The sequence below is a fragment of the Hyperoodon ampullatus genome (genome assembly GCF_949752795.1).
Source record: "Hyperoodon ampullatus genome assembly, chromosome: 6".
Taxonomy (NCBI): Eukaryota; Metazoa; Chordata; class Mammalia; order Artiodactyla; family Ziphiidae; genus Hyperoodon; species Hyperoodon ampullatus.
The window spans coordinates 119,145,396-119,167,251 of NC_136919.1; the positions used below are offsets into that span (position 1 = coordinate 119,145,396).

At 40.9% G+C, this 21,856-nt stretch overlaps 1 protein-coding gene across 1 annotated transcript in view; it reads right to left on the reverse strand.

The window, feature by feature from the left end:
- Positions 1-20,939, reverse strand: part of KIF13B (kinesin family member 13B) — a gene marked incomplete at its 3' end in the record, with an annotated part of 184,320 nt that extends 163,381 nt beyond the window's left edge. Inside the window, exons 1-2 of the mRNA XM_079705977.1 lie at positions 20,798-20,939; positions 1,934-2,027 (exon numbers count right to left, since the gene is read on the reverse strand). Coding sequence (XP_079562103.1) covers positions 1,934-2,027; positions 20,798-20,852 — 149 coding nt within the window. The 5' untranslated portion in view covers positions 20,853-20,939. The remainder of the gene's footprint in view (positions 1-1,933; positions 2,028-20,797) is intronic.
- Positions 20,940-21,856: the final 917 nt, after the last annotated feature.

Below are 21,856 nucleotides of genomic sequence, written 5' to 3' on the forward strand. Positions count from 1 at the left end.
CCATTGAGCCTGCGTGTCCGGAGCCTGTGCTCCGCAACGGGAGAGGCCACAACAGTGAGAGGCCCACATACCGCAAAAAAAAAAAAAAAAAAGCCCACATTCTTTCTCCCAGAGGGTATTGCCTCCAAGTTTGTTCAGAGTCGCCCACATTGCCAAAGAAAGCCATAGTCTTCAGATTGGAAGCTCTAAGAGCAATAAACAGCCCCCAAATTAATGTTTTCAATTAACACTCAGGACAATAGGTCATTCAGTCAGTAGGCTCAAAATCCCGGCACCTTTCTTGACACATCTATAGTCTTCCCACCCTAATAATGGCATATCCCAGAGATGCTTAAGAAATATCTCTACATCAATAACAATAAACCTGAACATTTACAGAACACTTTCCAAAGCACTCTAACAATCATTGATTTGATCTCATAGAGGTGTGAGACAGGTAAGGCAGGTATCATACAGATAAGGCTCAAAAAAGTTAAAAATATATACTCCAATAAAAAATAATCTTTAAAAAATCAACTATACTCCAATAAAAATTAATTTTAAAAAAAGTTTAAAATAGCTAACTACAGGGGCTTCCCTGGTGGCGCAGTGGTTGAGAGTCCGCCTGCCAGTGCAGGGGACACGGGTTCGTGCCCCGGTCCGGGAAGATCCCACGTGCCATGGAGCAGCTGGGCCCGTGAGCCATGGTCGCTGAGCCTGCGTGTCCAGAGCCTGTGTTCCGCAACGGGAGAGGCTACAACAGTGAGAGGCCCGCGTACCACAAAAAAAAAAAAAAAAAAGAAAAAAAAAAACCTAACTACAATAACGTAAGTAGGGATTCTATTTCAGATTTTCTGACTCCAAGGCCAGCGCTCTCTTCAATGCAATTCAACTTGAAAGAACCTTTATGGAGTACCTTCCGGGTATATTTCCATATACAGCACTGCTCTACAAGTACTCTGAAGCACCTACTTTGTGCAAAGCATCATGGCAAGCACCATGTGTCCTCCACTTCCAGGATCGGCACAAAAACATCTCTGATAGAGCTGATCTCTGCAAACAGCCCGTCTTTCCCCACTCTAACCTATTCTCTACATTGCCATCTGACAGCTCTTCCGAATCCACCTCCTTAATCACAATAATTAAAAAACTGTCAAAGATGACATCCAACCCATAAAAATACAGGCCAAATCTCATCTGCTTTCAAGGTCTTCTGTAAACTGACTCCAACTTACGTGATTAAATTACTTTTCCCTCACTTGCTGACAGAAACCAAATTAATCTCTTCCTTCCTCCCCACATTCACTTTCTTTACAACTTCTTGCCCTCTCTTTTGTTCATACTATCACCCAAATCCAGAACTGATGCTCGAGTATTCATCCCCAACCCCTGACAGAGAGTCCCTTCCCTCCAAGACCTTAAAATCTACTGTTAAGCTACAATTAATAATTCAAAACAATATATAATAATTAAATTAGGTAGTACAGATTATAGCTCATGGGGCCTTAAAAGAGAGGAATCACTAAGGGCTGCAAGAATGTCTTCAGGAAGAAAATAGCACTTGAAATGGGCTCTAAGTGACAGATAGGATAAGAACTAGCAGAAGTAAAAACAACACACACTGAGGAACAACCTAAAAGCCTTCCCTTTTACCCGACTTCTTCCCATTCACATCTTACCTAAGCCTCCAGCCAGTACCACCTCCTCAAGAAGCCTTCCTCCGTTACTTCACAATCTAACCGACGCTCTCTTCTCGGACCTTCCAATACCATTACTGCCTACAACACGCATTCTGGCACTCAGTCATTCCGTATTACAGACCTCGTCTATCTGGCAGCAATATGTCTCCACACAGTAAGCATTCAATATTTGTTCAACTGAACTCAGTTCAGCAGCCATTGTTGCTTTCCGCCATTTAAAAATCCATTGATCGTAACACTGGTTCTTAACTTACCGGGCATCTCCTTTGGAAAGATTGGTATTTACAGGATTGAGAATAACCTTGTTTGCATCTACATCCACCACACATTTGGTATGCAAGTCAATTTCTGCAGATTAAAAAAAAAGAAAAAAATTAGTCATTTTTGAAGTAATTTATGTCAGAAAAAGCTTTTGACAAAAAATCCAAAAATCATGATAAAAACACTCAACAAACTAGAAATAGAAGGGAACTTCCTCAGCCTGATAAAGGGCATCTAAAATACCTGCAGCTAACCTCACAGTTAACAGGAAAAGACTGAACGGCTTACCCTCTGGCATCAGAAATAAGACAAGGATGTTTACTACCGCAGCTTTCATTCAAAACTGGACTAGAATTTCTGGTCAGGGCAGTTAGGCAAGAAAAACTAATAAAAGGCATCCAGATTGGAAAGAAAAAATAAAACTACCTTTATTTGCACATTATATGATCTTATACATAGAAAATTTTAAAGAATCCACTAAAAACTCTAGAATAAACAACTTCTGCAAAGTTGTAGGATACAAGATCAATATACAAAAATCAGCTGTGTTTCTAGACACCAGCAATGAAAAATCCAGAAATGAAGTTAATAAAACAAGTTCATTTATAATAGCATCAAAAATTCAAATACTTAGGTATAAATTTAAAAGAAGTACAAAATATATACACTGAAAATTCCAAGACATTGTTGAAAGAAATTAAACATTTAAAACAAATAGAAAAACAACTTATGTTCATGAATTGAAAGACTTAATTCTATTAGGATAGCAATACTCCTCCAATTGGTCTATAAAAATTCAAGGCAATCCCTATTAAAATCCAAGTTAACTTTTTTTCAAAAGTTAACAAGCTGATCCTAAAATCTATATGGAAATACACAAGATCTAGAACAGCCAAAAAATCTTGAAGAACAAAATACAAAGACGACAACGCAACAATTTCAAACTTACTAAACAACTACAGTAACTGTGGTACTAATATAAGGATAGAAGGATAGACATATAGATCAATGGAACAGAGAGTACAGAATTATACTCTCATATTTATGGCCAAGTGATTTTGACGACAGTGCCAAGAAATTCAATGGAGAAAGTATAGCCTTTTCAACAAATAGTGCTGGGACAACCTCACCAAAGTGAAAAATTTTGTTCTTCAAAGGACACCATCAAGAGAGTAAAAAGACAATCCACACCAAAAAACAAACCCAATCAAAAAATGGGCAGAAGACCTAAATAGACATTTCTCCAAAGAAGACATACAGATGGCCAAGAGGAAAATGAAAAGATGCTCAACATCGCTAATTATTAGAGGAACGCAAATCAAAACTACAATGAGATATTACCTCACACCAGTCAAAACGGCCATAATCAAAAAATCTACAAACATGCTGGAGAGGGTGTGGAGAAAAGAGAACCCTCTTACACTGTTGGTGGGAATGTAAATTGATACAGCCTCTATGGACAGCAGTATGGAGGTTCCTTAAAAAAATTAAAAATAGGAGACTTCCTGACGGTCCAGTGGTTAAAGACTCTGTGCTTCCACCGCAGGGGGCGTGGGTTTGATCCCTGGTCAGGGAACTAAGATCCCACATGCCATGCAGTCAAAAAAAGAAAAAAAAAAAGAAAAAACTAAAAATAGAGCTACCATATGATCCAGCAATCCCACTCCTGGGCATATATCTGGAGAAAAACGTGGTTCGAAAGGATACATGCACCCCAATGTTCACTGCAGCACTGTTTACAACAGCCAAGACATGGAAGCAACCTAAATGTCCATCAACAGATGAATGCATAAAGAAGATGTGGTACATATATATACTGGAATATTACTCAGCCATTAAAAAGAATGAGATAATGCCATTTGCAGCAACATGAATGGAGTTGAAGATTATCATAATAAGTGAAGTCAGACAGAAAAAGACAAATAGCATATGATATCTCTTATATGCAAATCTAAAAAAATGATACAAATGAACTTATCTACGAAACAGAATCAGACTCACAGACTTAGAGAAAGAATTTATGGTTACCAGGGAGAAGGGTCGGGGGGAGGGATAGGTTAGGAGTTTGGGATTGACAAGTACAAACTGTTATATTTAAATCAGATAACCAACAAGGACCTACTGTAAAAAAAAAAAAAAAAAAAAAACATAATTTTTTTAAAAAGAGAAAAAAAAGAATTATTGGGGAAAAAACAATCCACAAAATTGACAAAATATTTGTGAATCATATATCAAATAAGGAACTTGCATCAGAAAATATAAAGAACTCCTACAACTCAATAATTTTAAAAAATTCAATTTTAAAATGGGCAAAGAACTTGAACAGACATCTCTCCAAAAAAGATACAGAAATGGCCAATGAGGACAGGAAAAGATGCTCAACATTATTAGACAATGGGGAAATGCAAGTCAAAACCACAATGAGATACCACTTCACACCCACTAGCATAACTCTAACCAAAAAGATAACTTAAACTAATATAATATTGTAAGTCACTTATATTTCAATTTAAAAAGAAAAAATAATAAAGTGTAAACTAGATGTCAAAAAAAAGACAGGTAAGTATAGGTGAGAACATGGAAAAATTAGAACTTTCATACATTACTGGTGAGAAAGTAAAATGGTGCAGTCACTTTGGAAAATAGTCTGGCAGTTCTTCAATGGTTAAACACAGAATTAGTATATGACCCAGAAATTCCCACTCCTAGGCATACACCCAAGAGAAACCTATGTCCATACAAAAGTTTGTACATGTATGTTCATAGCAGTATTATATGTCTACTCATAATAGCTAAAAAGTGGAAACAACCCAAATGTCCATCAACTAATGAATGGATAAATGTGGTATATCCATAAAATGGAACACTATTTGGCAATTAAAAGGAATAAGGTACTGACACATACTACAACATAGATGAAGCTTGTGCTAAGTAAAAGAAGCCAGTACAAAGGACCACATATTGTATGACTTTACTTATTTCTAATGTTCTGAACAGGCAAACAGAGACAGAAAAGAGACTAGTTATTGCCCAGAGCTGAGAAGTGACTGCTAGTGGGTATAGGTTTCTATTAGGGGTGATGAAGATGTACTAAAATTGTGCTGATTGTTTTCACAACTGCATGAGCACAATAAAACAACTGAATTGGGGACTTCCCTGGTGGGACAGTGGTTAAGAATCCGCCTGCCAACGCAGGAGACACGGGTTCGAGCCCGGGTCCGGGAAGATCCCACATGCCACGGAGCAACTAAGCCTGTGCGCCACAACTACTGAAGCCCATGTGCCACAACTACTGAAGTCCATGTGCCACAACTACTGAAGCCCACGTGCCTAGAGCCTGTGCTCCACAACAAAGAGAAGCCACCGCAATGAGAAGCCCACGCACCGCAACAAAGAGTAGCCCCCGCTCTCGCAACTAGAGAAAGCCCACATGCAGCAACGAAGACCCAACACAGCCAATTAAATAAATAAATAAATTTATTATTTTTTTTAAGTTTAAAAAATAAAAAACCACTGAATTGGTTGAATTATATCATACATGAACTATATCTCAATAAAGAGAAACATGGCCACATCATGTTTATGTTCTTATATTCTTCAAAATTTCTAACCCAAAGTATGAAACTGTTTCTGTTTGCCTTATCTCTATTACCCAAAGATATGCTCTAAGGAAAGAAACTGCACTACATTGGAGTCATTTTGTATTTCCCTAAGAACCTTGGCCAAATGTCAATGTCAAACTCATTATAACTTTAGAGTATCTGCACTGCCAGGAAAGATTATTTCTTTTTTGTTTCCTTTAACTTATATAATTGAGACAAATGCAAACAAAAACAAAAATTTCCCTCCCCGTGCCTACCACAACTCACATCAGTTATTCTACATTTGTTCTCAAAGATATAATCTAGAAGTACCAAAAATTTAGTGGTCTTTCTTTTAGCCAATACATTTTTCAGGCAAAGAGAAACTGAAAACATCAGAGATATGTTTTACCCAGGTGTGGAAGACTAACCTGGAAAGGGAGATGTTTCACTGTGGTCAACTAGTATGAAAGCCTATTTCTAATACTCTGTGTTTAAATCCAGTCTATACTACCACAGAAATGCTGCAAGAAAGCCTCAGCCACAATGCAAAAACTTTTCAAACATGCATTTTTATTTCTTTCTTTCCTTAGGCCCAGAGCTCAAGAAAGTTTGCAAAGAGATATGGGAACATATGCATATATATAACTGATTCACTTTGTTATAAAGCAGAAACTAACGCACCATTGTAAAGCAATTATACTCCAATAAAGATGTTAAAAAAATAAAAAAATAAAAATAGAAACACTTCACACCCTAAAAAAAAAAAAAAAGCTTGCAATCATCGTACTTTGTTAATACTACCCCTTAATGACCTCTGACCACATTGTATTGGCTGACCCTGTGCAGTCAAATCTATATTATACACAAATGCTTTATCAAGGCTCCAGAAATTGTACTGACTCAGAATCTCCATCTCACCACCCACCACAAAGTTAAATATTAGTTTCTTGCAAGAACCTTAGCTCTGAGCAAAGGAGCTGCACGTACAGTTCTGCACGCAGAAGTACTCATCTAGGATGCATGCCTACAAAGCCGTAAATCAAATATCTCCCCCGCCCCCACTAGAGTTTTACCTTCATTTCAGATGATCTGGAATTGAAAAAGGATTCAAACGTTTTCTTTCAATATTTGTAGGCTTTTTCCCTCTACTCTTCACAGCTCCTCCATCCTGCCCCTCATGACTTCATTAGAGACACTCTAATAGTTTGAAAGCATTAAATGGCGTGATTCAGGAACCAATCCCTGGAAAATCCTATATAATTCAAAGAATCACCTAATAACTAATATATCCAACCTAAACTCATTTTGTCCTGAAGAGTACAACACTTACAAATGTCCCTACATTTAACACCCAGTGGAGGTGGCCTTCAAAATATAAACTATCTTCACTTCTTTATTAGCTCAGTTTTTATTACCAAACAAAATTCCCACCCCAACGTTGTTAAAAGAAGGCTTTTCACAAGACTGTTTAGAATATGGGTGGAACATCTAGGACACACACTCAAGCAAATACGAGCAGTGAGATTTGAGGAGAGTTTAAGGGTCAGATATACGAAAAGCATTTTATCACCAAATGCCACCAATGCTTGAATGAAATTATACTGCTACAAAATTCTAAATATGACACTTTCTCCATGGAAAACATCTTGCTCTATACTGCTTAGAAAGCAAAGCTGTGATTAAATACTAACTGATTAAATAGCAATACCAAATTTAGGCCTTAAATTTAAGGCGAATTTAAAAAAGAAAAAAAAAATTTTAACACCTACCAAACATCCAAAACATAAACATCTTCCTCTTAGTTTGGAACAATACTTAGATTAAAAAGATAAATACCCAGCTGCTATGCACTCCCTTTGCAAAAACAGCATTAAAGTACACCCATGTTCATAGCAGTATTCACAACAGCTAAAAGGTGGAAGCAACCCAACTTTCCATCAATGGATGAATGGATAAACAGAATGTGGTACATATATTCGATGGAAGATTATTCAACCTTAAAAAAAGAATGAAATTCTGCGAAAACATGGATGAACCTTGAAGACATTATGCTAAGTAAAATGAACCAGTCCCAAAGGATAAGTTTTGTATGATTCCACTTATATGAGACACCTAGAGTAGTCAAACTCATAGAGATAAAAAGTATAATGGTAGTTGCCAGGGGCTGGGCTAAAGGAGTTAGTATCTCATGGGCATGGAGTTTCAGTTCTGCAATATAAAAAAGTTCTAGAGGTGGATGGTGGTGATGGTTGTACAACAATGTGAATGTACCTAATGCCACTGAGCTGTACCCTTGAAAATGGTTTAAGATGGTAAATTTTATGTTATATCTATCTTACCACAATAAAAAATAGCACTAAATACTCATTATTATAATAAGTAACACATGGACAACAGTTTATTCTCAGTGAAGCCTAAAATTATGAGATTGGGATTTAATTAGTACTATGTCTGAAAACCAATAAAAAACCAGAGTGATCTTTGAGTTAAGTAGTGCTATAAGTTTAGGTCATGACTAATCAAGCTTTATAGTACTCAGAACCATGAATTCTTTGATGTATTCACGAGTCCTTTAAAAAAGAAAGAGAGGGACTTCCCTGGTGGTGCAGTGGTTGGGAATCTGCCTGCAAATGCAGGGGACACAGGTTCTATCCCTAGTCGAGGAAGATCCCACATGTCGCAGAGCAACGAAGCCCGTGCACCACAACTACTGAGCCCTCTCTCTGGAGCCTGCGAGCCACAACTACTGAAGCCCGCGCGCCTAGAGCCCATGCTCCCCAAGAGAAGCCACCACAATGAGAAGCCTGCGCACCAAAACGAAGAGTAGCTCCCACTCGCCACAACTAGAGAAAGCCCGCGCACAGCAACGAAGACCCAACAAAGACCCAATGCAGCCAAAAATAAATAAATAAATAAATAAATTTTTGTAAAAATAGAGAGAGAGAGAGAAAGAGAGGAAGAAAGAAAGAAAGGAGGAAGGAAAGAAAGTTAATTTAGTCCACTAACATTAAAGATTCCATATTATTTCCCAAACAGGATCTTTTTCTAGGTCAAGTTCCTCAAGATGAATAAAATATCAACAGCTGATAATTCAGCTTACTCAGCCAGCAAATTAGTCACCTTGTAAAAGTGAACAATAATTTGAAACAAGTCTTTCTTCAATGCATAAATCAGCTATGGCTCTTTCTTCAATGATATCATAGTCAAAGATAGGCAGGGCGTGGGAGACTCCCTTTATATAACTCATATTCCACCTGGGGAAACGCATCATTCTTAGTGTGGACAAAATAATTCTGAGTTGCCCATTCAGTAACATGCTTTTCTAATTCTCCAGAAAATTAATAGTAATTTTCAAACAAAATCTACTACTCAGAAATATAAATGAATCTCCCTTTACCTATGTCACATTCCTAAAAAGCTATAACTTACTGTTAAATTCACTAGGGCCCATTTTTTTTTTTTTTTTTTTTGGTGTTACGCGGGCCTCTCACTGTTGTGGCCTCTCCTGTTGCGGAGCACAGGCTCCGGACGCGCAGGCTCAGTGGCCACGGCTCACGGGCCTAGCCGCTCCGCGGCATGTGGGATCTTCCTGGACCGGGGCACGAACCCATGTCCCCTGCATCGGCAGGCGGACTCTCAACCACTGCGCCACCAGGGAAGCCCTAGGGTCCATTTTTAAAAGGAAGATAGTAAATTATTTGAAAGATTCACATTTTAATTAAATTGCAAATTTTGCATGCTATATATGGTTCTATTTTCAACTAAATTGTGTAATGTGCCTAATACTTTTACATGTCTATGCATGCTGATGATATTCATAACTCATATTTCATGTATGAAGCACTTGTTTTTCCAACTGGAATGCAGTATTCTTACTTGCAGAATAGGGAATAAGACTTACAGTTCTTTACTATACTCACAAGTTGCTTGGGACCCACTGACCCAAGGAAAAAGAAAATTATGTGATGCCACAAAGGTAAAAAACCAATTAGTAGTTTGCTTTCTAGTAAGAGATATATAAAATATCCTAATCACCTACTTTTATGTTTTTACCAGTGAACATGAGAATCTATTCAATAAACAAAAGATAAAATATAACCGAGTTCTAATGCAGCTAAAGAAAAAACTGAGGAATGAAGGAAGATCCAAGACACGACGCCTGATGGGGGGAAGAAAGATTATAATACCAAAATAATTGAAATAATCTTATGTGGTCCAAAACATAAAATATGTATTTTCAAGAAACCAATCAACTTCAGAGGGTTAGAAAGCAGGTATTTAAAAACTTATAAGGCAAAACCAGAATAGCCAAACCAATCTTGAAAAAGAAGAACAAAGTAGAAAGACTACACTCACCAATTTCAAACTTACTACAAAGCTACAGTAATCAAGACAGTGTGATACTAACCTAAGGACAGACACATAAATCATTGGAATAGACTTGAGAATCCAGAAATATGCTGTCACATTTATGGTCAACTAATTTTCAACAAGGGTGCCAAGACAATCCAATGGAGAAAGTATAGTCATTTCAACAAATGGTGATGGGACAACTGGGTATTCACATGCAAAAAGACAAAATTGGACCTCTACCTCACACCACATTCAAAACTTAACTCCAAACAGATCAAAGTCCTAAATAAATGTAAGCTAAAACTATAAAACTCTTAGAAGAAAACATAGGCATTAAATCCACATGACCTTGGGTTAGGCAATGGTTTCTTAGATATCAAATCAAAAGCACAAGAAACAAAAGAAAAAAACAGATAAATTGGACCACATCAAAATGAAAAACTTTTGTGCTTCAAAGGACTCCACTAAAAGAATGAAAAGGCAACCCACAAATTCAAGACAGTATCTGCAAATCATGTATCTGTTAAGGGACTGGTACTCAGAATATACAAAGAACTCTTAGAACTCAATAATAAAAAGACAACTCCATTTTAAACATAAGAATAGGGTTTGAATAAGGATCTCTGAAAAGATATACAAATGGCTTAATTACATGAAAAGATGCTTAATTAACATCACTAGACACTGGGGACAAGCAAATCAAAAATCGTAATGAGATACCACTTCACACCCACTAGGATGGCAATAATCTGGAAAGTTCATACATTGCTGGTGGAAATGTAAAATGGTGCGATAACTTTGGAAAACAATTTAGCGGTTTCTCAAAAGTTAGAGTTACTATATGACCCAGCGATTCCACTTCCATGTATACACATACTCAAGAGAAATGAAAATATACAATAACTTATATATACATGTTCATTATTCATTAATAGCTAAAAAATGGAAACAAGCCAAATGCCCATCAACTGATGAATGGGCATCAAAATGCAGCATATCCATATCACAGAATATTATTCAGGTTTAAAGAGAAATGAAGTACTGATTCATGCTACAACATGGATAAATCCTGAACACACTATGCCAAGGGAAAGCAGATACAAAAGTCCATATACTGTATGATCCCATTTATAGTAAATGTCCAGAAAAGGCAAATCCACAGAGACAAGAAGTAGATGAGTGGCTGCTAGGGGCTGTGGGGAGAGAGGAGGGTGTGGGTGTGGTGGAGAGTGACTGCTAACGAGAGAGTCTCTCTTTGGGATGATAAAAATGTTCTGGAGTCGGATAGTGCTGATGGTTGCACAGCTCTGCAAACACACTAAAAAGCCACTGAATTATACACTTTTGGTACGTGAATTACATCTCAAGAACAGCTGAGAAGGAATGGTCCCACTGCCCTCAATGGATATAAATTATGGTTCAAGTCCTTCAACCACACTTCTAGACACTCACTACTTGGAAGATCCCGGCCAATCCAATGCTTCTTACTCTCAATTAACAACCTCACATTCTACCTCATCTAGAAAATTAAGCACTCCAGGGCTTTCTCATTATATAATTACCCTCTTCCCTCTATACTTCAAAAATTTCCATCTCTAGGGGCTTCCCTGGTGGCACAGTGTTTAAGAATCCGCCTGCCAATGCAGGGGACACCGGTTTGATCCCTGGTCCGGGAAGATCCTACGTGCAGCGGAGCAACTAAGCCTGTGCGCCACAACGACTGAGCCTGCGCTCTAGAGCCCGCGAGCCACAACTACTGAAGCCCACGCGCCTAGAGCCCATGCTCCGCAACGAAGAGTAGCCCCCGCTCCCGCAACTAGAGAAAGCCCGTGTGCAGCAACAAAGACCCAACGCAGCCCAAAATAATTAATTAATTAATTAAAAAAAATTTCCCTCTCTATTGGCTATTTCTACTTTTTTTTTTTTTTTTTTTTTTTTTTTACAGGCTCCGGACGCGCAGGCTCAGCGGCCATGGCTCACGGGCCCAGCCGCTCCCGCGGCATGTGGGATCTTCCCGGACCGGGGCACGAACCCGTGTCCCCTGCATTGGCAGGGGGACTCTCAACCACTGCGCCATCAGGAAGCCCGTTATTTCTATTTATAACAAGGCTCAAACATCTCCTAGACTTTGGGGGGGGAAATGCCTCTTCCTAACTACACCTCTGGAGACCGCTCTTTACCTTTCCTTTCTATATGAAGCTTTTTTGTTTTAATTGAAGTGTAGTTAATTTATGATGCTGTGTTAGTTTCAGGTGTACAGCACAGTGATTCAGCTATATATATACACACACATATATATTCTTTTTCAGATTCTTTTCCTTTATAGGTTATCACAAAATATTGAGTATCGTTCCCTGCGCTATACAGTAGGTTCTTGTTAGTTATCCATTTTATTTATAGTCGTGTGTGTATGTTAACCCCAAACTCCTAATTTATCCCTCCCCCCTTCCCCTTTGGTAACCATATGCTTGTTTTCTATGTCTGTGGGTTTATTTCTGTTTTGTAAATAAGTTCATTTGCATCTTCTTTTTTAGATTCCACGTATAAGCAATATCATATGATAGTGGTCTTTCCCTGTCTGGCTTACTTCACTTAGTATGATCATAGGTCCATCCGTGTTGTTGCAAGTGGCATTATTTCATTCTTTTTATGACTTTATAATATTTCTCTATGGAGCTTCTTAGAAGAATGCTCACGTATACACACTGCTTCCATATGGAAACACCCACTGATTTCTCAGCCCACTACCAACATGCCAACACCAATTCATTCACTCAGTCAAAATTATTCTTCTGCCACTTTTCGCCCTGGGCCTCCACATTACTTTCACCTGCTTTTCCTTATGCCTCTCTTCTTGGCCTCTGTGACCTCGTCCTTCACGCATGCCTTAAGTTGATGTCCTATCTTCTAAGTATAGTAACGACTCCCAAATCTACACGTATCTCTAGTCCCTTAGTTTCAGACTCCTGTACAACAGCTTTCTGCATCCATCCGCTTGGCTGCACTTCAGAACCTAAAACTCGATGAGGCTGTTGCGTTTCTTCCAGGCATGCACTACATCTTAGCTGTAGGTGCAGTGCATGGCACGTGATAAGCACTGACTAAATATTGTTGAACGTCCAAGAATAGAGCTCGTAACTTCCCACACCTCCACCGTAGAACCTGCTTCCCCCACGTTTCTGATCTCAGTTAATGACACCAGCACTCATTCACTCAGTTATCTAAACCAGAAGCTTCGCAGTCTTCCTATGTTTCCCAAATCTCAGTTGCTTTCATACCACCTTGACAAGTTCTTGCTGGGTGTGTCTAGACTGCAAGGCCAGAAATGCTCTTTACCCCACCCACCTCTCAGGAATGTGTTTGCAGCCAGCAACCCTCAGGACAAAGAGCAGCCTTGCTTACCACGTAAAAGCAATCGAGTCCCCCAGCTCAGTGCTCCTCAGATGCAACCCAACCCACTGCCTGCACAGCATCCATCTGGACCCCTCCATGTCACCCCCGTGGGATTTGCAGGCAAAGGGAACTGCTCCTGCCACCTGCTGTGCCGTAAATCCTCTGACCCAAAAGTCCTGTGTCTTCCTCCAGCATTCATGAAACAGAAACAAGCTCATGAACTAGCTTGTGAGCAAGATAAAGACACAGCTTAATTTATCTTCCTAAAGCATCACTTTAACAGTGCCACTGCTCTATTCAAAAACCTATACATTTGCGACAACACGGATGGACCTTGAGGGTATTGTGCTAGGAGAAGTAAATCAGACAAACACCACCATATGATTTCACTTATATGTGGAATATAAAAAAAAAAGAACAAACAAAACAAAACTTACAGACACAGAGGACAGACTGGTAGTTACAGAGGCGGAGGGGGTTAGGGGTGGCGAATGGGTGAAGGGGGTTAATTGTTTGGTAACTGGATTGTTTGGTAATTGTTTGGTATCGTTACCATGGTGATCACTTTTTAGAGTTACCTTGTACACCTGAAACTAATATACTGTTACATACCAATTTTACCTTAAAAAAAAAAAACCTATAGTGACCGCACTCCTCCAACCCTGCCCGAGACCCTTCTGAATCTGCCTGTACCTCACCCTTCTGCTCCCCACAAACCTCTCGACTTCAGCGAGGCCACCTTCCATCACGCTTCTCATGCCCCACTCCCTATATTCTTCCAGCTTTTCCAAGAAAGAACAGAATTTCAGGGCTGGGGCTCTGGAGCTGAACTGCCCAGGTTCCAATCCCCCGTTTCTCCACTTGATAGTTACGTGATTTGGGGCAAGTGGCTAAGCTTGTCCAAGTTCCCACTTTCTCATCTGTAAAATGAGTTATAAATTCTTCCTGGCATTTTTGTGAGGATTAACCTAAAATAATCTAGTTCAGTGCTTGGGACCATGTCCATGCACAGCAACCTCTCTTTAACTGTTAATTATACAGATACTGTCTCCTTCCTGCTGTCTGAATTTTTACAGCTAACTTCCTCACTGTTCTTGCTTAATTCCTACATCCATGTTTTGCTAAGTCCAACAACTCATCTTGTGCACCCCACCTGCCATGCCTTCCTGTCAATTGCCTTCAACCCATTCCTCATCAGTCTCAAGCCCCACCCCCATTTCTTTAATTCATAAGGCACTGCCATCGTTGCTTTGTGTATGACACTCATAACTGATTCACCTGTGTATCTCTTACTACCAACAAGACAGTGAGCTCTTTTGGTCAAAGATCATGACTTATGCTTCTCATATATCCTGCACATCTTTGAAAATTACGCAAGCTCAGGAATGCAACGCCCCTCTAAAGATCATCATGTCCAATATAGTAGTAAAAGCACAGGTTTTAATGGCAAAATAGGTGAAATTCGGGCTCCAAAATACTGGTTTTGCAATTCTGGGAAAGTTACTTAACCTCTCTGAGATTCTGTTAAAAAGCAATTCTATAACTACCTTTCAAAGTTTTGTTTGAAGAATAAGGTATAAAAAGGAATGAACTCTGTAGCTCACAAACAGAAAGCTCTCAAAAAGTAGCTATTATTTTTTTCTTCAATCAACACATGTTAAATTGAATAGGCGAATTCATTACTACCAGCTTTTAAAGATACCTACAGCTTCTGAGAGCTAAAGCCCAGGACCAATTAAGTTATGGATTTCGTGTCCCATACACCAGTTAGTTTCACACACTTCCCTAACGACGACACTGCTTCTCTCAGCCAAGCTTTAAGAATATGCTTTGTTGAACACAAGGGGAAGCTGATCAGCAAGCAAAGAGATCAATAACGAACCCACTTCCCTCACTAAACAGCTCAATCCATCTGCTTAACCAATATTTTTGCCAGTGGTTTCATCCATCTTCAGAACTTAAGAAATGGAAAAGTTGATGTTAGTCATTGTTTTATGGGGGGGTGGGCGGTTAAAGTAATGCCAGTTCAAACAAGTTTAGATTTGATTTGATAAACTTGTACTTTCTTCTCCAAAAGCCTCTGGCCCTATATGTGTAAATCCCACTTTTCAGTCACGGAGTTGACGGCAGAAACAAAAGAATGCTGTGATGGATGTGTGTCTCACCCTCCATTAGCATCTCGAGCAGATGCTAATAAAACAAGCATCTTCTGTTTCACAAAATATGTCAGAAATTTCCATCCACAGTCATCCCTAACTCCAACACCAGTTATCTGAGAAGGCTTAAGAACCACCAGTGGGCTCAGGGTCAAAGACTCCTTCCTGTTTCAAACAGATTCTCCCACCCAACCCTGCACCTTGATTCCCAAGGATCACCTGTTTTCCTCACTGACGGCCAGGGTCTTCCAAGCTTCTTCCTCCTTCCTCAGTTTCACCTGTCTTTTGATTCACGACTGCTCACTTGGTTTTGACTGGTCTCCTTACCCTTCCTATTCACATGGCTTCATTTCCACCACACGCTTGTAAATGTTTTCTAGCTATGCCCTGAATCAGTTACCTACCCAGGCTTTCAATCTTACCCCGAGATCTCGCGATCTTTCTCCATCATGCTTCTGTCCAAGACCCACACGAAGTTCTCAAAAGCTAAACGGAGCACATGGACCAGCCACCCTGAAGCCAGACTTCCGGGCCCGCTGCAACTTCGCCTGACCTCCCTAATCTCAACCGTCTCCAGTCTACCTCACGGAACACTCCTCCCTGTGTTAGCACACGCTAATCTCACCTCTGTGCCTAAACTTGCCTGGCTCATTCCTGTCCCCATGCCTTTGCTCTCAGACCATACTTCCTTCTCTAAGAGCCAATTCCCCATCCCTCCCACCAGGCACCATAAGCTTCCTCCCTCTACTGAGAAAGAAGCCTCCGCGAGGTTTCCAGGGATCCTTCACTCTAAATTCCTACATCTCCCTATCACTCACGTGGTACTTTTAATAACTAGCAATCTGCTGAAGGTGTTTACCTTTTAATCTTATCTTTTCATGTGACGGTCATTTCCTTATGAGCATAAACCATAAAGTGCACTTTAAAAAACTGAATACTATAATACTAGACAACACTAAAAGAAAGATTTTAGGAAATAAAATTCCCCCAACAAGATCAGTCTCATTTTTTCATGTTTCTTTCTAGCCCTTGCCAATTCCTGTTTACATTTTTAACACAGTAATAATCATAATAGTAGATTCAACCATATTGTTACACATTCTGTTTTACATTCTGCTTTTTCTAACATAAAAAAGTCTTCCTCGTTAAATGGTTTTGATTTTCTTTTTTTTTTTTTTTTTTTTTTGCGGTACGCAGGGCTCTCACTGTTGTGACCTCTCCCATTGCGGAGCACAGGCTCTGGACACGCAGGCCTCAGCGGCCATGGCTCACGGGCCCAGCCGCTCCGCGGCATGTGGGATCTTCCCGGACCGGGGCACGAACCCATGTCCCCTGCACCGGCAGGCGGACTCTCAACCACTGCGTCACCAGGGAAGCCCCTTGATTTTCATTTTTAACGTCTATATCTTATCCACTGAGATACTAGACTGTGATTCACTCAAGCACTGACTTCTTTTCCTAGTTAGACATTACATTATTCTTTGTGTCTTTCACTGTGTTGATTCTTCTCCGTGATTTTCACTGCATCAAGTACTGAAAAATTCAAAGCAAACCCTTGAGAAATACCTGTTAAAATAAATTTATTGTCCATGCTTCCTAACACCTGAAATAACCCATTTCACTGTTTTTTCTCTCTAGCTAAATTTCTAATGTAATTTCCGGTTTCATCACCTTAGGCTAGGTAGACAGCAAAGATATTTCCCAAACACTTTTTATATAGATTTATTTATTTTGATAGTTAACCTCATACATATTTAAACACTGGAAGCCCCTTGAGGGAAGGCAATAAGATCCCATACTAAGATAAGGTAGACACCTGGCAGGCGTTCAATAAATATTAAATATTCTTTAAGCCATCTAAAGTTATAAAACATCAAATTCCTGAACAGGAGAGTGTCGCTGATCTAACTAGTGTCATCAATTATGCTTGTAAAACTTTCGGCTCATGTAATAATTTCACTGGTTAATAATGTATGAATGGGTGTTCTTTACAGTATACAGAACACAACCAGGTTACCTGGTGAGCTGTACAGGTCTGAGAGATGACAAACAAACAGAACTGCAAATAGAACTCCCAGATCTCATGACGAAACAAGTTTAACCTCTTTTACTTTAGCTGTTTAAGTTCATACTTCAAATGAAGGAAAGCAAAAAAAAAAAGTTGTAGCATTAAAACTACATAAAATTACATATGCTTGTAAGTACGAACTGGAATGAAAATAAGAAAATGAGTGTGAATTGTTAAGGTGGAAGAATGTCAGAGACATTTTCCTTTTTATTTTTTGTTTTCTTAGTATAATGTTAAAATGTATAACAAGAAAAACATTCCCGACAAAAGCATATTCATTAGTCATTACAATTCTTGCTATTATTGAAGTAGGGCCTAATGCTGAATGTTCAAATAACTAAGTTGCCCAAGCCCACATGTAATTTAGCAAAAAAGACTGAAACACTCTTAATTCCATGATAAATGTTAAATAATAAACCAATTATCTACCTTAACACCTAAGCACAGTCAGATACTGAATCACATAAAGAACTTAATGGTACACTAGAAGCTTCTTGCAAATTACAGATTTTCCTCAACAAGCTAATGTGATTCCAACTATCAGTCTTTAGAGTAAAACTACATTATCCCAGGAACCCATTCTCATCTCATTCTCATTTGTGAAGAGTGATTTCTGAGGTTGCTTCCTGCACTAACCTGCTAAGGGAGAAACAATTATGACTAAAAGTTTACTATTCATCAGAATTGTATACTATTACTTAATCCATTAATTTTCCCGGAAGTAATAACTGGTCACAGTAATAATTTTTTCAAAATTACCGGAAAGGGATATGACTTTGGTTTAGCCTTTTTAAGCAAACTCTACACAGCAGTGTAAAAATCACTGGCTTTAGAATTCCACTCCATTGTATTCCACAAGAACCTCTAGATTTATGTAAATGACTACTTTACAACAAAATAGAAATAGAACCACTTTTAATTATCTGTAGTAATCACTAAAAAAAAAAGTCCATGTGCATTCAGGAAATGTAAGGCTAGGTAAGAGACTGCACTAAATGAATCAGAAGGCAGTATACCACAAACAACGCGCTTCTACTTATAGGGTAATGGATCTATGCATAAACCTTAATTTTAAAATGAGTTCAGCCAAAGGGACAACTATCATCTTTTCCAAAGCTAAAAGTATTATTGTACGTACCCCTTGAACCTCTGATACTGACAATTATTACAATCTAATCAATGACAATTTATAAGTAAAAAGGATAGTGCTTCCCCTGGAAAACTGAAACTCAAGGTCGGGGGAGGGGGAAAGAGGAAAGAATTTTAATTATCCGAGATAGGTTTTTGGTGGTGGTGGGTTAGCTGCCTCTTTTCAGCACTGACATTTCCCAAGTTTTTCGTCAACAGGAAATTTTTTTAATGTGCCGAAATCATCCTTTCAGAATCAAATCCCAGCTAAGTTGTGTTTTCTGTGGCTTGGTGTTTTGTTTTGGTTTTTTAAATCACTGTGATGGTAATAAACTTGAAGTGAATTGAAATAAAGCTGCCTGAACACTCGAGGACTAGAAGCTTTCGGAAACTGTCAGAGTTCATCTAAGTTCTTTCATTTTGTCAGAGCATGGAATTAATGAGGCAAAGGTTGAAGACCCAAAACGTGAACTCGTTGAGAACTTAAAGTAATTAAGTTCTTAGGGAAAATTCTCGTGTCATCTTGATAGCCTTAAGCCGAGCATGGACAGGAGGAATCACCAACTCCAAAAAAAAACAACAAAAACTTCCAAGAGGACAAACCTAGAAAGCATGTGTCAACCTGTTGAACTGTGTATCTCAATATATACCAAAGACAGCAAAGACATCTAGAAAGCAACTCAATTTCTACACAGACTTAAACAACACAACTACAGGGCTTCCCTGGTGCCGCAGTGGTTAAAAATCCGCCTGCCAATGCAGGGGACACGGGTTCGAACCCTGGTCCAGGAAGATCCCACATGCTGCGGAGCAACCAAGCCCGTGTGCCACAACTACTGAGCCTGCGCTCTAGAGTCCGCGAGCCACAACTACTGAGCCTGCGCTCTAGAGCCCGCGAGCCACAACTATGGAAGCCCACGTGCCTAGAGCCTGTGCTCCACAACAAGAGAAACCACCGCAATGAGAAGCCTGCGCACGGCAACGAACACCCAACGCAGCCAAAAATAAATATAATAAAATAAATAAATAAACAACAACTACAAACAAAGAAGTTGCGAAAATGACTGAGAAAATGATTCTGGTACTTACACGAATGATTCGCATTAGTTAAGAGACTTCTCAGCTGAAAAGTCATTTCCTGGGACTATAATGATCCCACTAGCATCACCTGGTATATATAGGAGGTGTTTCCAATATATCTCAATTAAAGTAACTTGCCCTGTCACGCTGCCAGTTAAGCAATAAAGCCAAGGCCCGGCCCACCTCCTCTGACTTGAGTCAGGTTTTCTCCATTACATTTGACTGTCTAAAGAGGATTTTAAATGTACTGTTTATCTGCTTTCTCTACCCTCCCTGCAGAATTGAGAGAATGTCTGAAAGATACAATTTCACAAGAATCTTGGCACCTAATCTATTTATTGTTGAGAGATGACGAATATGACTTCAAGCAAAAACAAAACTTTCTCAACAGTCAAGAAAAAGCGGGGGCTCGGGGGAGGGCAACTCCTCTACCCAAGTTCAATCAAAGGATTTACAAGTCTTCAGGACAATCCAGGTTAAAGGAATATAAAGTGAAAAGGCAAGAGGAAGGACTTTTGCACTGGACTGCTTTCTCAGAAGTAACCCCAACTCCCTGCCCTTCTTCCTGCCACGGGCCACAGGAGTGCGGAGTCGGGGCGCCTGGGCCACCGACGTGGGGCCTGGGGGTCCCCGGCTGTCCCGGGCCAGGCCGGAGGGTGAGGACCCCAGGGCGGGGGCCGCGCTGACAGCTGGCGGGCCGAGAGCGGGGGCGCGGCGAGGCGCGGGACCAGGGGCCGGGTGGGGAAGGAGGAAAAGAGCCAGGGGCGCGGGCGCCCTCCTAGAAGGGCAGGGAGACAGGAGGGCAAAAGGGCGGCGGGGCGGGTGCGCCGGCGGAAGGGGCAGCGGGCCGGGACATGGGGCCCGCGGCGCCCCGGGACGCGGTGCGGGCCAGGGGAGGGGCGTCCCAAGCAGGCGGGGCGGGCACGGGCGACGAGGTTTCGGGGTGCGCGGACCGCCGCCCCCCCCCCCCGAGCCCAGACACGGACTCCAGGGGAGGGACCGGCCGGACCCCACACGGCGGCCGCGGCCAAGGGAAGGGCGCGCCAGGCACCTGCCGCCTCCGCCGCGGCGGCCCCATGCGCGCTCGGCTCTCACCTCTTCGGTTCATGGGCCGGATCCGGACGGCCACTTTCACTTTGGAGTCCCCCATCCTGCCGCCGCCGAGGCTCTCGCTCGGCTTCCGTCTGCCGCGGCCACCGGGCAACTCTTCGGGGCTGACCGGGCGGGAGGGGGCTACGGGCGAGAGGGGCGGGTCAGGGGCGGGGCCTGTGGAGGGGCGGGGCCGACTCGGGGCTCCCGGCGGCGCCCCCGCTGCATGACGGGACTTGTAGTCCCTGTAGGTGGTCGTGGGCAGAGGGCAGAGGTCCGGTGCGCTTCCCTCTCTGGAGCTTGTAAATACCCCTCTGTTTCTACACAATTCTTACTTACCCTTGCAGTTAGTACTGAGACGTAAGCTGTCGATGAGCTGATATCTCACCTGAAAACAAACAGTTGAATAGATGGCACTGGAGACCTTGCGACCTCTTTCAGACTCATTTCCTGCCAATCTTAGTGTTTGATCCCTGGCTCAAATTATTTCCTCTGCCTGGATTGCCCTCCCGGCCGTGTTTGCTGAGATCAGCCCTCAAGACAAGTCAAAAGTCACCCCTTCTGGAGGTCTTAATAAATCCACAGGTTACCCTATACCAACCCACCACCTGCCCCCCTTCCAGTCAAGACCTTGGGCTCTGGCATCAATTGTGGCTTGCAGGCTCTAAAGCACAGGCTCGGTAGTTGTGGCTCACGGGCTTAGTTGCTCTGCAGCATGTGGGATCTTCCCGGACCAGGGCTCGAACCCGTGTCTCCTGCATTGGCAGGCGGACTCCCAACCACTGCGCCACCAGGGAAGCCCTAAAATGGTACATTTATGTTGTGTATATTTTACCACAACTAAAAAAAGGTAAAACATCATATCATTATGTTGTACACCTGAAACTAATATGTCAATTATACCTCAATTAAAAAATAAGTAGGAAAAAAAGGTTAAAAATAGAAAATGCAACCCCAGAAGGCCCTCCTTACAGGAAGGGAATTTCTTTCTTAGCGGCACTTCCTCTGAGATTTCAAGGGGGCCTTCTCAGCTGGAGAAGCAGTAGGTTTCAAACGGTAAATCTT